The sequence below is a fragment of the Lineus longissimus genome, chromosome 8 (assembly GCF_910592395.1).
Source record: "Lineus longissimus chromosome 8, tnLinLong1.2, whole genome shotgun sequence".
In the NCBI taxonomy this organism is placed as follows: Eukaryota; Metazoa; Nemertea; class Pilidiophora; order Heteronemertea; family Lineidae; genus Lineus; species Lineus longissimus.
In genome coordinates, this window is record NC_088315.1 from 25609 (window position 1) to 38119 (window position 12511).

A 12511-nucleotide genomic window follows, 5' to 3' on the forward strand; every position below is an offset into this window, starting at 1 on the left:
TGGGTCATACAACATTTTAATCATACGGACATTTTGCAACCTGAAATCATTTTTATCACGAGAGCATCCTCAAACAAATTTGGGTGCCGGCAGACGAAATTAAATGAAAATTCGTTTCGAGAGGCATTCGAAATAAATGTTAGTGGAGGTTAATGCAATGCACATTCCGTGTTGGTTATAAAGGATAACTTACAGCGATGCACCACGATCCGATGTTAGTAGTAAAGAGTTTGAGCATTAAGACAATGACCGGGTGCTTATCATAATCATCGAGGCAGCAGCAAGCATACTGGTACACTCCTATCTCCCATTATGTTGTCGACCGTTGAAGTTGAAGCCTTGGAGGTGAAGCTAAGTCAACCCAGATGCAGACAGACTGAGTATTTTGTCAGTGTTAAAATCTCCCCAGAGTGTGTTTAGTAATCATTCGGTGGACTGCCAGTCTTGACCTGGTCCGGACGGCACTGCCACTCCGATCCCCCTTCGTACTACCGGGCGAGTGCTGATCGGTTCTAGCCATTGAGCCATCGAGGATAGCTAACCTCCTTCGTCAATCAACGGAATGTCCTTCTAACATGAGGGTCAGACTATATGTAGGTTCGCATGGAATTTAACCAGATGTCAGACTTATTATCGTTGAGATTATTAAAAAAAACTACATCAGCAAACAATAAATACACAGCAATGTTAGTCAACTACATCTTAAAATGCGGAATGGACTTTCAGAGCTGCAGGCAAGTCTAGGCCCATGTTTTCACTCAATTCATTCAAACCCACGGCAGGGGTGCATCATGTCTTGGTCAACCTCCCCACAGAACTATGCATTCCAACTACTGTCTCTTTCCCGACCTCGGCCTATTGGCTAAGATCAGGTGGGGCCATGGATTTGGATGCTCATAGCCGTCTCTTTCCTGATCTCGGCCTATTGGCTAAGATCAGGTGGGGCCATGTTGGATTTGGAGTTGCTCTCAGCCGTCTCTTTCCGATCTCCGTCTTGTGGCTAAGATCAGGTGGGGCCATGGACTTGGAGTTACCCAGCACTTCACTCGACTTGCATCCATTGGGTGGAGTGAGTGACCTTTCGTTCACTTGCCACTCCACTTTTTTGGGTGATCAGTGGGGTCGTTTTCAGCCTCGGATCTGGCAATGGGGTTCACCGTGTCGATGGGATCTGCAAATAGAACTTGGGCAGATCTGACCCAGGTGAATGATCGCTGCTTATTGCGATGCTAATAATGACTCAAATATGAATCAAGTACCAGTCTGCTTGAATGCTGCCTCAGTCTGATTATCAAAATGAATTTGAATCTTACAAATTGTCGAACCTCAGCTTGGTCCGAATGGATTGATGAAGAAGACCATCTGGCTGATGCTATCTTCTTCTTGTGGACCACGTCAATGGCTATTGCCCAGAGCAATCAGGTTCTCATTGCGACCCAAAGCTTTTAACTAACTAGCTTCACGTAGTTATAACCTTTTGCGGACTTGGTATGGCGACTCTCATATCGCTGGTAATAATGAGGATGTTTGCGCAATAGGGGGATGCGCCTTTTTTAGAAAGCGAGTTCCGAATAAATTGTCAAAAAATGGCGTGAAGATTGTATAGTCCACATAATGCTTGCTAACTAATACCTATTTTACTGATTACTGTTTTCAGCTAACTTGCAAATGCATTTAGGTTAAGTTTGGCAAGTGTGTCAAGGATCGAGTGAAAAGCAAATTAAGCGTCCTTGTTTGACCGATGAAGGGACACTGAGCTGAGGGTGGCCAATCTGTGTCTACGAGGAACATACCAAGTTACGATAGCAGTGACGTGGTGGGGTCGGTCACATCTTCATGCTCTGAAAGTTAGTAATGTTAGTTATGAGTTAGTCGGGTTAGTAATGACGTCTGGACGAAGGAGGCATGCAGAAGACTGTAGCAACCAAATGACACATACATAACCTGGCACCCCTGAGTATCCATGGGCCAGGGATGCACTACGCTAATCGTGGTAAGCAGGTCATCAAAGGAGGTTTGCCAAGACGAAAAAGTAGGGTAACCTCTTTTGAGACGCTTCATTATCCATGGGAACAGGTACGATTGGACATAGGTATAAAGTTCTAACCGAATACTTAGTAATCAGGTTGGTCGATTGAGCATGCCCACGCAACCAGGCTTACTAGGCTCATCGGAATTGTTCCATAATCTATCAGCTTCAATAACACAATTATCTGTCATTTGGTTGAGGCAGTAGTTTGGATAGGGGTTGGGGCAGGAATTGGTAAAGGTATACACTACTCGTCGATGTCTAATAAATCAAAGTTTGATTTCTCAACTTGAGCATTCCAACAAATCTTTTTTTCCATTCATAAAATCAACTGAACAAAAACTGATGAGCCAATTGTAGAACACGTATTTGTCAATCAAAGACATCTTAAATGCTTGTGTTATCAACATTATTCAGACACCGCTGGGTTGTAGACTGGACGTGTGTGGGTAAGTTTGTTGCGAAACCATATGTAAGTGGTCGGACAATGTTTCGGACGAGACCAAAGACAACACATAACAAGATATCTACCCATGCTATATGATCGGCCATGCAACATAACCCATGGTACGTTCACGTTTGATCTGCAAGAAATCAATTGACAGAACATAATTCGAATCACAAATAAATAGTGTGCTATTTGCCTCAATCTGTGTCCGATCGTCAAAAGTGCATGCATAACCACTTAAATTGTGAGAAATCGTGCCTAAGAATACGCCTTTGCATGCAAGACATGCGTGAAGTGTGCTAAGATAAAACTACGCTAAACAACTTCAAACAAAAAGTTCTACTTGAATGTGTTACAAGAGCTGGACCGAGGGATGTGAATAACAGCTTTAAGTTGCCGTTTACGATAAAACGATATCCCCCAAATATTCAGTTCATACCATATGATATGACATGATCAAAGGGGAGATCATGCACCTTTTGGAGATTCCTAACTACGTTCCTCAGTGTAACTGGAGAGAGTTCTTTCCGCGACGAGCTATGTCAACAAAAGCTAAATAAATGATACGTAAACAAACAGTTTCCTAAACAACGGCGAAGTCTTTGAAATGTAACTTGAATCACAAAACATCACTGACACAGCCAATAAGTACAATTTAACTGCATACAAAATATCATGCAGTTGTTAATGTTGTCAATTTGTTAAGATATTACACCACCAGTGAACATAGATGTTTAGAAAAGAAAAATTTTCATAATATCATGAGTTATCTGGCATCTAACACTGTATATACTGAGACTGCACATAGCAGTGCATGTTAACTACTGACAGATACCACAGCAAGTCCCGCCAGTTGTGGATGCGTCTACGAGATCTGCCTTCTCGAGCCCCCCCCCCCCCCCCTCCCCTCTATCAGTTGTTGATGCGTCCACGAGATCTGCCTTCTCGAGCCTCCCCCTCCCCTCTATCAGTCGTCGATGCGTCCCGGAGATCTGCCTTCTCGAGGCTCCCCCTCCCCCTCTTTCAGTGGTCGATGCGTCCACGAGATCTGCCTTCTCGAGGCCCCTCTCCCCTCTATCAGTCGTCGATGCGTCCACGAGATCTGCCTTCTCGAGGCCCCCCTCCCTCTCCATCAGTCGTCGATGCGTCCACGAGATCTGCCTTCTCGAGTCTTCCCCTCCCCCTCCATCAGTCGTCGATGCGTCCACGAGATCTGCCTTCTCGAGGCTCCCCACTCCCCTTCTATCAGTCGTCGATGTGTCCACGAGATCTGCCTTCTCGAGGCTCCCTCTCCCTTCTATCAGTCGTCGATGCGTCCACGAGATCTGCTTTCCCGAGGCTCCCCACTCCCCTTCTATCAGTCGTCGATGCGTCCACGAGATCTGCCTTCTCGAGGCTCCCTCTCCCTTCTATCAGTCGTCGATGCGTCCACGAGATCTGCCTTCTCGAAGCTCCCCCTCCCCCTCTATTAGTCGTCGATGCGTCCACAGGATCTGCCTTCTCGAGGCTCCCAATCTCCCTTCATCAGTCGTCGATGCGTCCACGAGATCTGCCTTCTCGAGGCTCCCCCCTCCCCCTCCATCAGTCTTCGATGCGACCATGAGATCTGCCATCTCGAGGCTCCCCACTCCCCTTCTATCAGTCGTCGATGCGTCCACAGGATCCGCCTTCTCAAGGCTCACCTCCCCCTCTATCAGTCGTCGATGCGTCCACGAGATCTGCCTTCTCGAGGCTCCCCCCCCCTTCTATCAGTCGTCAATGCGTCCACAGGATCTGCCTTCTCGAGGCTCCCCCTCCCCCTCTATCAGTCGTCAATGCGTCCACAGGATCTGCCTTCTCGAAGCTCCCCCTCTATCAGTCGTCGATGAGTCAACAGGATCTGCCTTCTCGAGGCTCCCCCCTCCCCCTCCATCAGTCGTCGATGAGTCTACAGAATCTGCCTTCTCGAGGCTCCCCCTCCCTTCTATCAGTCGTCGATGCGTCCACGAGATCTGCCTTCTCGAGGCTCCCCCTCCCCTTCTATCAGTCGTCGATGCGTCCACGAGATCTGCCTTCTCGAGGCTCCCCCTCCCTTCTATCAGTCGTCGATGCGTCCACGAGATCTGCCTTCTCGAGGCTCCCCCTCCCTTCTATCAGTCGTCGATGCGTCCACGAGATCTGCCTTCTCGAGGCTCCCCCTCCCCCTCTATTAGTCGTCGATGCGTCCACGAGATCTGCCTCCTCGAGGCTCCCCCCTCCCCCTCCATCAGTCGTCGATGAGTCCACATAATCTGCCTTCTCGAGGCTCCCCCTCCCTTCTATCAGTCGTCGATGCGTCCACGAGATCTGCCTTCTCGAGGCTCCCCATCCCCACTATCAGTCGTCGATGCATCCATGAGACCTGTGCCAGATCATTTTCTTTTTTTAATAAAAATGTACAGCTACTTTGTCCAAAGGTTCATCTACGTCGTCATACAATCATGACAACTGTCCGTACTATTTTGAAGTAATGCAATCATCCACTTCATAGTTTGATAGGCGTCAAGGCTCATACATTGTCTGCACTAGCCAGGTTACAGGTCTCATGGAGTAAAAAAAACCCGAGTGTTACATTTGAAATGAATCCAAACTTTTCCTGGGGATGGATGAGAATCAGCAAACCTGGAAGACTGTGGTAACTGCATGTGTCCGAGTCGTGGAGAATGGCGGTCTCGCGGAGGGTCGGGTCGGCCAGGTACTTGAGGCCAGTGTAGGAAGGAGTGCGGCTCGAGTTACATATCATGGCTATTGCTCTGAAATAGAAAAAAATAAGACACGCTGTAAGAACTGGTCTGGCATTGCCTGCATGTTGGACTCGGTGTGTTGCAAATTCGAACAGAGTATTCACCCATCAATTATGCCAGTCTTGACCTGGTCCGGACGAACTTGGCATATTGGCTCGAGAGCCCCGGACGATGGGGACAAAATATTTACGACTGGACTACAGATGACTACCTTTACTGCTACTATAACAATACTTGGATCTGTCTAGTATGCTCCTTACCTGTCTTTGAGAGGAGTGCTCTCCATGACTGGGTCCTCATCCGAGGTATCTAGATCAAAATAGACCTTGCTGTATCTCTTCATGGCATCTTTGTCGGAGGACCGGCTGGACAGGGAGGACGGCTTCTTTCTGCAAGGACACATGCACGTTAGTAAGTAAGAATGGACAAGAGTTGCTGTCCGGTGGTGTAATAACTTAATATGTAGATACAGTTCGATAGCTGTTAGACATACAATGTTTCAAGGAATAAGTTTTAACCAGACACAGCATATGTCAGCTGCAAGATACAAGCGCCAACCCAGGGAAGTCTTACCCTATTTCTGACATTTCTATATTCTCTGTGATGATACTGGAGGTTCTCTCACGAGATGAGATGTAAAGCCTGTGAGGACTGGACGAATCCACAGGCCACAGATTGGTGACGCTTGACGAAGAGAACATAGAGTCAGTATCTTCAGGGTATAAGGAACCTGAAACAGAGCATAAGGAAGAAGTGTCAGAAGTCAGTCAATAGCTGTATAGAGTGTAGACCCACTACAACAACATGGCCATTTCCTGCATTGATGTCTTTTGAACTCGAGAGATTCTAGGAATAATCCTACAAGATGTTTATAAACCATATTCGTGAGTACCAATCAAGTACCTGAACCTGAGCATTCCTTGTGTCCTTAGTTAATATAACACTCATCATATGACTGGTATCTCCTCAGCAAAACCTATCACTATATTAATTTAACTGATTTGGAAGTGTCACTCGTCTTGAAACAATGATGTTATGAATGTAAGACAATATACACAATTTTAGACTCAATTAAAAAACTGGTACATTTAGAATGGAAAAATGACGTGACCGATATGAGCGTGCAAGCACAGATCATGGTGACAACATCGGCTACAATCTTCATCTATCATGAGATACCTTGAGAAATGTGATACTGGTGAGCTGGAGAAGTGTTATTAGCAGTTTTCAATGCCATCACAGACTTATGCATTGGGGAGCGACCATCAACACCATCTACTAGAGCATCTTCACCTAACTGTTCCATGAGCTCTTGTAATATACGCATTTTCTGAAAAGACAAAAGTCAGATGGTGACATCATCACGGTGCAGACATATAAGACAACTACAGCTTGTTCTAGTGACCCAAACAACGCACTACTACTCACTTACCTCTTCTAAAACTTTCTTTAAGCGGATGCTTTCATCCGTTAAATTCCGTATGTTTTGATGGAGATCATTGAACGTATTGCTATCTTTTTTAGAAACTTTCTTTATCGTGGCCCGGAGTCGCCGCTCCTCTCCTTTAGGATCTTTGCGTATTTGTATTAACTGAAAACAAGACAATCTATTTTAATAATATATTATTTCTCTCGCCATACTGTAATAGTCGCAGGAACATCTAACAACTCTACTCCTTTGAAGAAGTGATCGAGAAGTCACTTGTAGTGCGTTAAATGAATCACCCCACGGTCATCCACGATTTGGGGCATGCACAGTAGAGGTCGCTTTACAAACGATGCTGTGCCACATTCAGCAAAAAAGAGGGTACAACGTTGGAGAGTGGATCTTGACGTTTTGTGGTGTTGTTAATTATACTGTAAAAACCTAACCATAACGTTGTACTAGCATCAGTTCATCAACTACACTTGTCAACAGGATAGCTTTAAGCTCTGTACACACTGACAACATTTTGGGAAACATGTTGGCCAACATGTTGTCCAGGTGCGATGTTATCGAAAATTTTGCCCTGTATACACATGACAACATTCGACAACATGTTGGGCAACTTGTTGTCGAATGTTTCCGAGAAATGAGGATTTTTGAGGGAATATTTTTGAGGGAAATTCATAAACAATGGAAGATTCCAAGAGAAGAAGATGTATTGTCGGTGGCTCTGCCATAATTTTACGTATCCTGATTGAAAGACGGCGAAGAAGACGTAAAGATGAGAAAAGAGTGTGGACAAGACCATGGATTTATATGAGACACCAGCATGGGGCAAATTTTGTAGCTATTTCTAGAATAGCAGCTTTCTTTTTGTTCTTGTCTTTATATTCCCTGGATGTTACATCCCATAAACAGGCACAACTTTCTCATACTGCAATAAGTTGTTCAACTTCACTCAGTAACCATTCCTTGCTTGAGGCTGCCATTTTGACTACATCACATGGCTTAAGGTAGATCATGTGATTTGTGGCCTATTTCTGATTGGATAAAACTCGACAACATCATTAGCATCTCGGCAACAAAATTGATTTTGTATTATTTCGACAACATTTGAGCAACATTTGGCCAACATGTTACCGAATGTTTCCGAACTGTACACACTGCCAACATTTTCGATAACATCGCACCTGGACAACATGTTGGCCAACATGTTTCCCAAAATGTTGTCAGTGTGTACAGAGCTTTAGGCATGGCGGAACGGATTTTCTTTTGATGAATACCCATGCTATTCGATTAATCCCCATGCTATTCTCAGAATGTATGCAGCCAACTGTTGAAGAGTAGTTAGTTTTAGGGAAATGAAAACAAGCAAGAAACACAGCAGGAAATCCATTGCACATGCGATCAGAAGCCCAAAGAAGGCCAGGTTACACAATCAGAGTTTTACGGGTTATTGGCGAAATTCATAATGAAACCATATATACACATCAGATTAAAATATAGAATTAACAGCCCTGATTATGTCAATGCTGTTATATTCAGTCGTTTAGATGGCTCCAAACTGCTCATCTTGGTGCTTCTATTTTCCTGAGTTATCAAAAAAGCACCACAGCTTGGTTATGATTTGTTTTGGTAAACCTCAGGGGATACTTCTAAGCTCTTGAGAAGATATAAGCCTTTAGCCAAGAACGAACAAGATATAAGCCTTTATAGCCAAGAACGAACAAGCTTTGATGGAAGTTAAACAAAGTTGATGGGATATAAAACGTGGGTCAATCTAATACAGAAATAGCTTGTAAATGACGAAAACGACTCACGTGTGCAATCTGGCGGCAGAGGGTGCAAATGAAAAATTATCACCAAAGTATACATTGAAATATTTATTGTGACATTAATTAATCATAAAATTCGTGGCCGATAAAAGCTCAGCCTGCCAAGAAAACCAAACATTGTCATGGTTTCCAAGTCATCACAGAGGTTATGCACAATTTTGGGTCACCCTGGTGATACCAAGAATGAATAGATGTCAGATACTAATATTTACACAAGAGATGGCGACTTGCCTATAACTATAAGTTTCAGACAACTTTGATTTCTTGAGATAATCATATTCAAAACTTTGATATGCTGGCAAACATTATTATTTTGAATTATCATCTAATCAGAGAGTAACTCACCTTTGGTAAAAAAACTAGGCATAATGTAATGGAAGTACAAAAAATGATGAAGAGTCCGATGATGGTGAAAGAGGCATTGAGTTGGTTCTGGATCACGACTGACACTGCTGCACCAGCTATACACATGATCACCGTGTTATATACACTCATCCCTATGTACTTTGAATCGTTGAGGGCAGGGATACTGACATGACGCGTTTCCCACGCTAGGAAGCAACCGAATACCTGAAACAGACACAGAAGTTACTGAGCGTAAAGGAAATGAGATTATTCAATTTCAAAAGAAAATTCACCAACCAGTTATTTCCTCTGGAACGGTTTGATTACAGGTTTGGGGGCATAATACGGCCAAAAAAAATGGCTCATTGCCAACAGCAAATAACAAGCTGTATCAACGATTGGTAATCGAAATATGTCAGGACGTTGTCCCAATGTCATGTTTTTTTCATCATTGAATCATTTCAAAATTTTGAAAAATTTTCAGAGTCAAAAAAGTTTTGGGACTAATGATTTTGGTTCATTTTAAGCAGTAAAAAGTGAAAAAAATATTTGGTCTTAGAAAATTTTTCTGACCCTATTCCTTTCATAAGTTCAACATTTTGAAAAATGTTCAAAGTCAAAAAACTTTTGGGACTGAAGTGAAAAGTGAAAAGTTTGAAGATACGATTCCCCTAAGCTTCAAGAAATATAACCTCACAGTAACCGCCACTTCCAATTTAAACTAAAGGTGTGGTTACTTACAAGTAATAATCCTTTATATGCATAGATAGCACCCATCCACACAGTCATGTACTGGCTATGACAATACTCGAGCAGAGGCACCACGGCTCTATCTCCATCTGGTGTCAGAATCTGAAACAACATAACAAATGGATTATATTGGTTAATTGTGTCATGTCAGTTAAGCAGTATCCAATATCTGGGACTGCTACTCATTTTTGTGGCAATGATGAAATGTCCGTTTTTTCTTTCAGTGACTTTGCATTTAATCCAAGATAAAAAGTAATACAGCAACCTACCCTGAGAGGCATTTTCTTGGTTTTTCTGCGCAAAGGGTCGACGATCTGCCAAGCTACTAGTATGGATAAGTCCAGCAGGAGCAGTACACACACCATCAACATTAACTTGTAATCTTTGATGACCTCAAAGAAGAGAGAACATAGTTGACTAACAACGAGATGCCAAAAGAAACTGCCAGCTTTTCTTTTCATGATTGTGTGATCACTTCATACAAATCCAGAGTCCCTTACATTATATAAAGTACTGTACCCATCCAGAACTAGTACAATCTGAAGAGTATTACAAATTAGATGATATAAGAGCATTTGGAACATCAGGTAAGACCAAAATATTTCTTACCTTTTTATTCATTTTTATATTTGTGAATATAGCATGGACCCTCCACGTTTTGCTGAACATGGCACCGAATGAAAATGTGAACCCAATTGCTAATATCCACGAGCGAGCCTGAAGAGTAATAACCATAAGGTCATAACATGGCCTGAAGAGTAACGACCATAAGGTCATAACATGGCCTGAAGAGTAATAACCATAAGGTCATAACATGGCCTGTAGAGAAACCACCATAAGGTTATAACATGATGGCCTGTAGAGTAACGACCATAAGGTCATAACATGGCCTGTAGAGAAACCACCATAAGGTTATAACATAATGGCCTGTAGAGTAACGACCATAAGGTCATAACATGGCCTGTAGAGAAACGACCATAAGGTCATAACATGGCCTGAAGAGTAACCACCTTAAGGTCATAACATGGCCTGAAGAGTAACGACCATAAGGTCATAACATGGCCTGTAGGAAACCACCATAAGGTTATAACATGATGGCCTGTAGAGTAACGACCATAAGGTCATAACATGGCCTGAAGAGTAACCACCTTAAGGTCATAACATGGCCTGAAGAGTAACGACCATAAGGTCATAACATGGCCTGTAGAGAAACCACCATAAGGTTATAACATGATGGCCTGTAGAGTTACGACCATAAGGCTATAACATGGCCTAAAGAGTAACCACCTTAAAGTCATAACATGGCCTGAAGAGTAACGACCATAAGGTCATAACATGGCCTGAAGAGAAACCACCATAAGGTTATAAGATGATGGCCTGTAGAGTTACGACCATAAGGCTATAACATGGCCTGAAGAGTAACGACCATAAGGTCATAACATGGCCTGAAGAGTAACCACCATAATGTTATAACATGGCCTGAAGAGTAACCACCATAAGGTTATAACATGGCCTGTAGAGTAACCAGGCATGAAGGATTGACTAGGAATATTGATGCCGAATGAGTACTATTCAATATACATACCACACAGATGATTGGGAAGAGGTCGGGGTGTACCAGGCCACCATCGACCCCCAACAGGAAGACACTGAAGTAACTGAGGATACACCCGACGATGATCAAGTTGTTCATCTGCGGGCTTGACATCTTGATGTACCTGGTGAATACAGTTAAGTTGCATGAAAATAGAGGAGAGAAAAGTCCTGATGATTTATTCCTGTGAGATTGCAAAGATATATACATAGTATTTGCCAGAGGACTGAGGGGTGGTTTCTCAAGTATGGGCTCTATGTGTAATAAATTATACACCAAGTATGAAGGAGCAAGGTTATATCAGAAGAGTCGAGTCCAACAGTAGAAACAGTTGAAACATATCATGCAGGCCAGCCACCTTTCAATTTCTATACAACAGCAGGTATGTTTTAGGAATATGAGGCCAATACCAAGAAACTTAATTGTAAACATCCATGCATCTCTTATCATTTTCATGTTTTCAAGCCCAAAGCATTAGTAGATTATTGATCCTTTTTACAAATGCCAACACCTCTTGTTGCTTACCTATGTTTTCTAAATCTCACATTAACGTATATCAAGCATATGGCAAAGATTATTCCCAGGCCAGATAGGATACCGAGAATGATATAGATGGGAAGCTGAACACGCTCCAGCTCTTCATCCATGTACAATCGGTCGAGAGGGGGCTGATTTCCTAGAGAAGAAGATAGTTCAAAGGACTTGATATTAGCAGTTCAATCAACTTTAGACAGAGGGCGTTAGATGAGAAGTCGCCAGCAAAACAAACTGATCACTGATGAAGACAGTTAGAAACAATGATTGGCCAGTGAATATACAATAAAAAGGTGCTCCATGCAATAAAGTGCGGTGATTTATAGACTGTAGCCAAGAGTGCAAGAGATTTAAATGTGTCCGATCCGTTACTCCAGCTCAATAACATTAACATTTCTCTAATTGGAAACAGGGTGAGATACTCTACCATTGCAATATAATTCTGATCACCACATTGCTTAACTTTTACAACAATGACAAGGGGATAATACACTATCAAGCTAATTACTTACCTCTCCACTTGATTGGACTGCTCTCATATAAAAATAACCTTTTGGTAATTGCATGGAATTCACCAACTTTCTTCATGACACCCTCTGAAATCAAAAGATATGTGCAGTATACCGACTCGCAGCCAGGGAAAAAACGTACAAGAAATACAGAAAAGGAGTCCAAGAATGAGAGAAAAAGCTCTCTGCCTTTTTGTGTTAAACTGGGCCGAACTGTGTTCTCCAATGTGGCATAGGGAACAGGCATCAGTAAGATCTGACAAGTGGTCTCGCCAGTAG

At 43.0% G+C, this 12511-nt stretch overlaps 1 protein-coding gene across 1 annotated transcript in view; it reads right to left on the reverse strand.

Moving 5' to 3' along the window:
• Positions 1–4786: 4786 nt before the first annotated feature.
• The window catches only part of LOC135492091 (gamma-aminobutyric acid type B receptor subunit 2-like), a 111638-nt gene continuing 103913 nt past the window's right edge, over positions 4787–12511 (reverse strand). The window contains exons 10-21 of the mRNA XM_064778263.1: positions 12236–12319; positions 11715–11865; positions 11181–11313; positions 10205–10312; positions 9865–9987; positions 9587–9697; positions 8846–9070; positions 6672–6830; positions 6419–6569; positions 5813–5969; positions 5500–5628; positions 4787–5248 (exon numbers count right to left, since the gene is read on the reverse strand). Of these exons, the coding sequence (XP_064634333.1) occupies positions 5005–5248; positions 5500–5628; positions 5813–5969; positions 6419–6569; positions 6672–6830; positions 8846–9070; positions 9587–9697; positions 9865–9987; positions 10205–10312; positions 11181–11313; positions 11715–11865; positions 12236–12319 (1775 nt within the window). The 3' untranslated portion in view covers positions 4787–5004. The remainder of the gene's footprint in view (positions 5249–5499; positions 5629–5812; positions 5970–6418; positions 6570–6671; positions 6831–8845; positions 9071–9586; positions 9698–9864; positions 9988–10204; positions 10313–11180; positions 11314–11714; positions 11866–12235; positions 12320–12511) is intronic.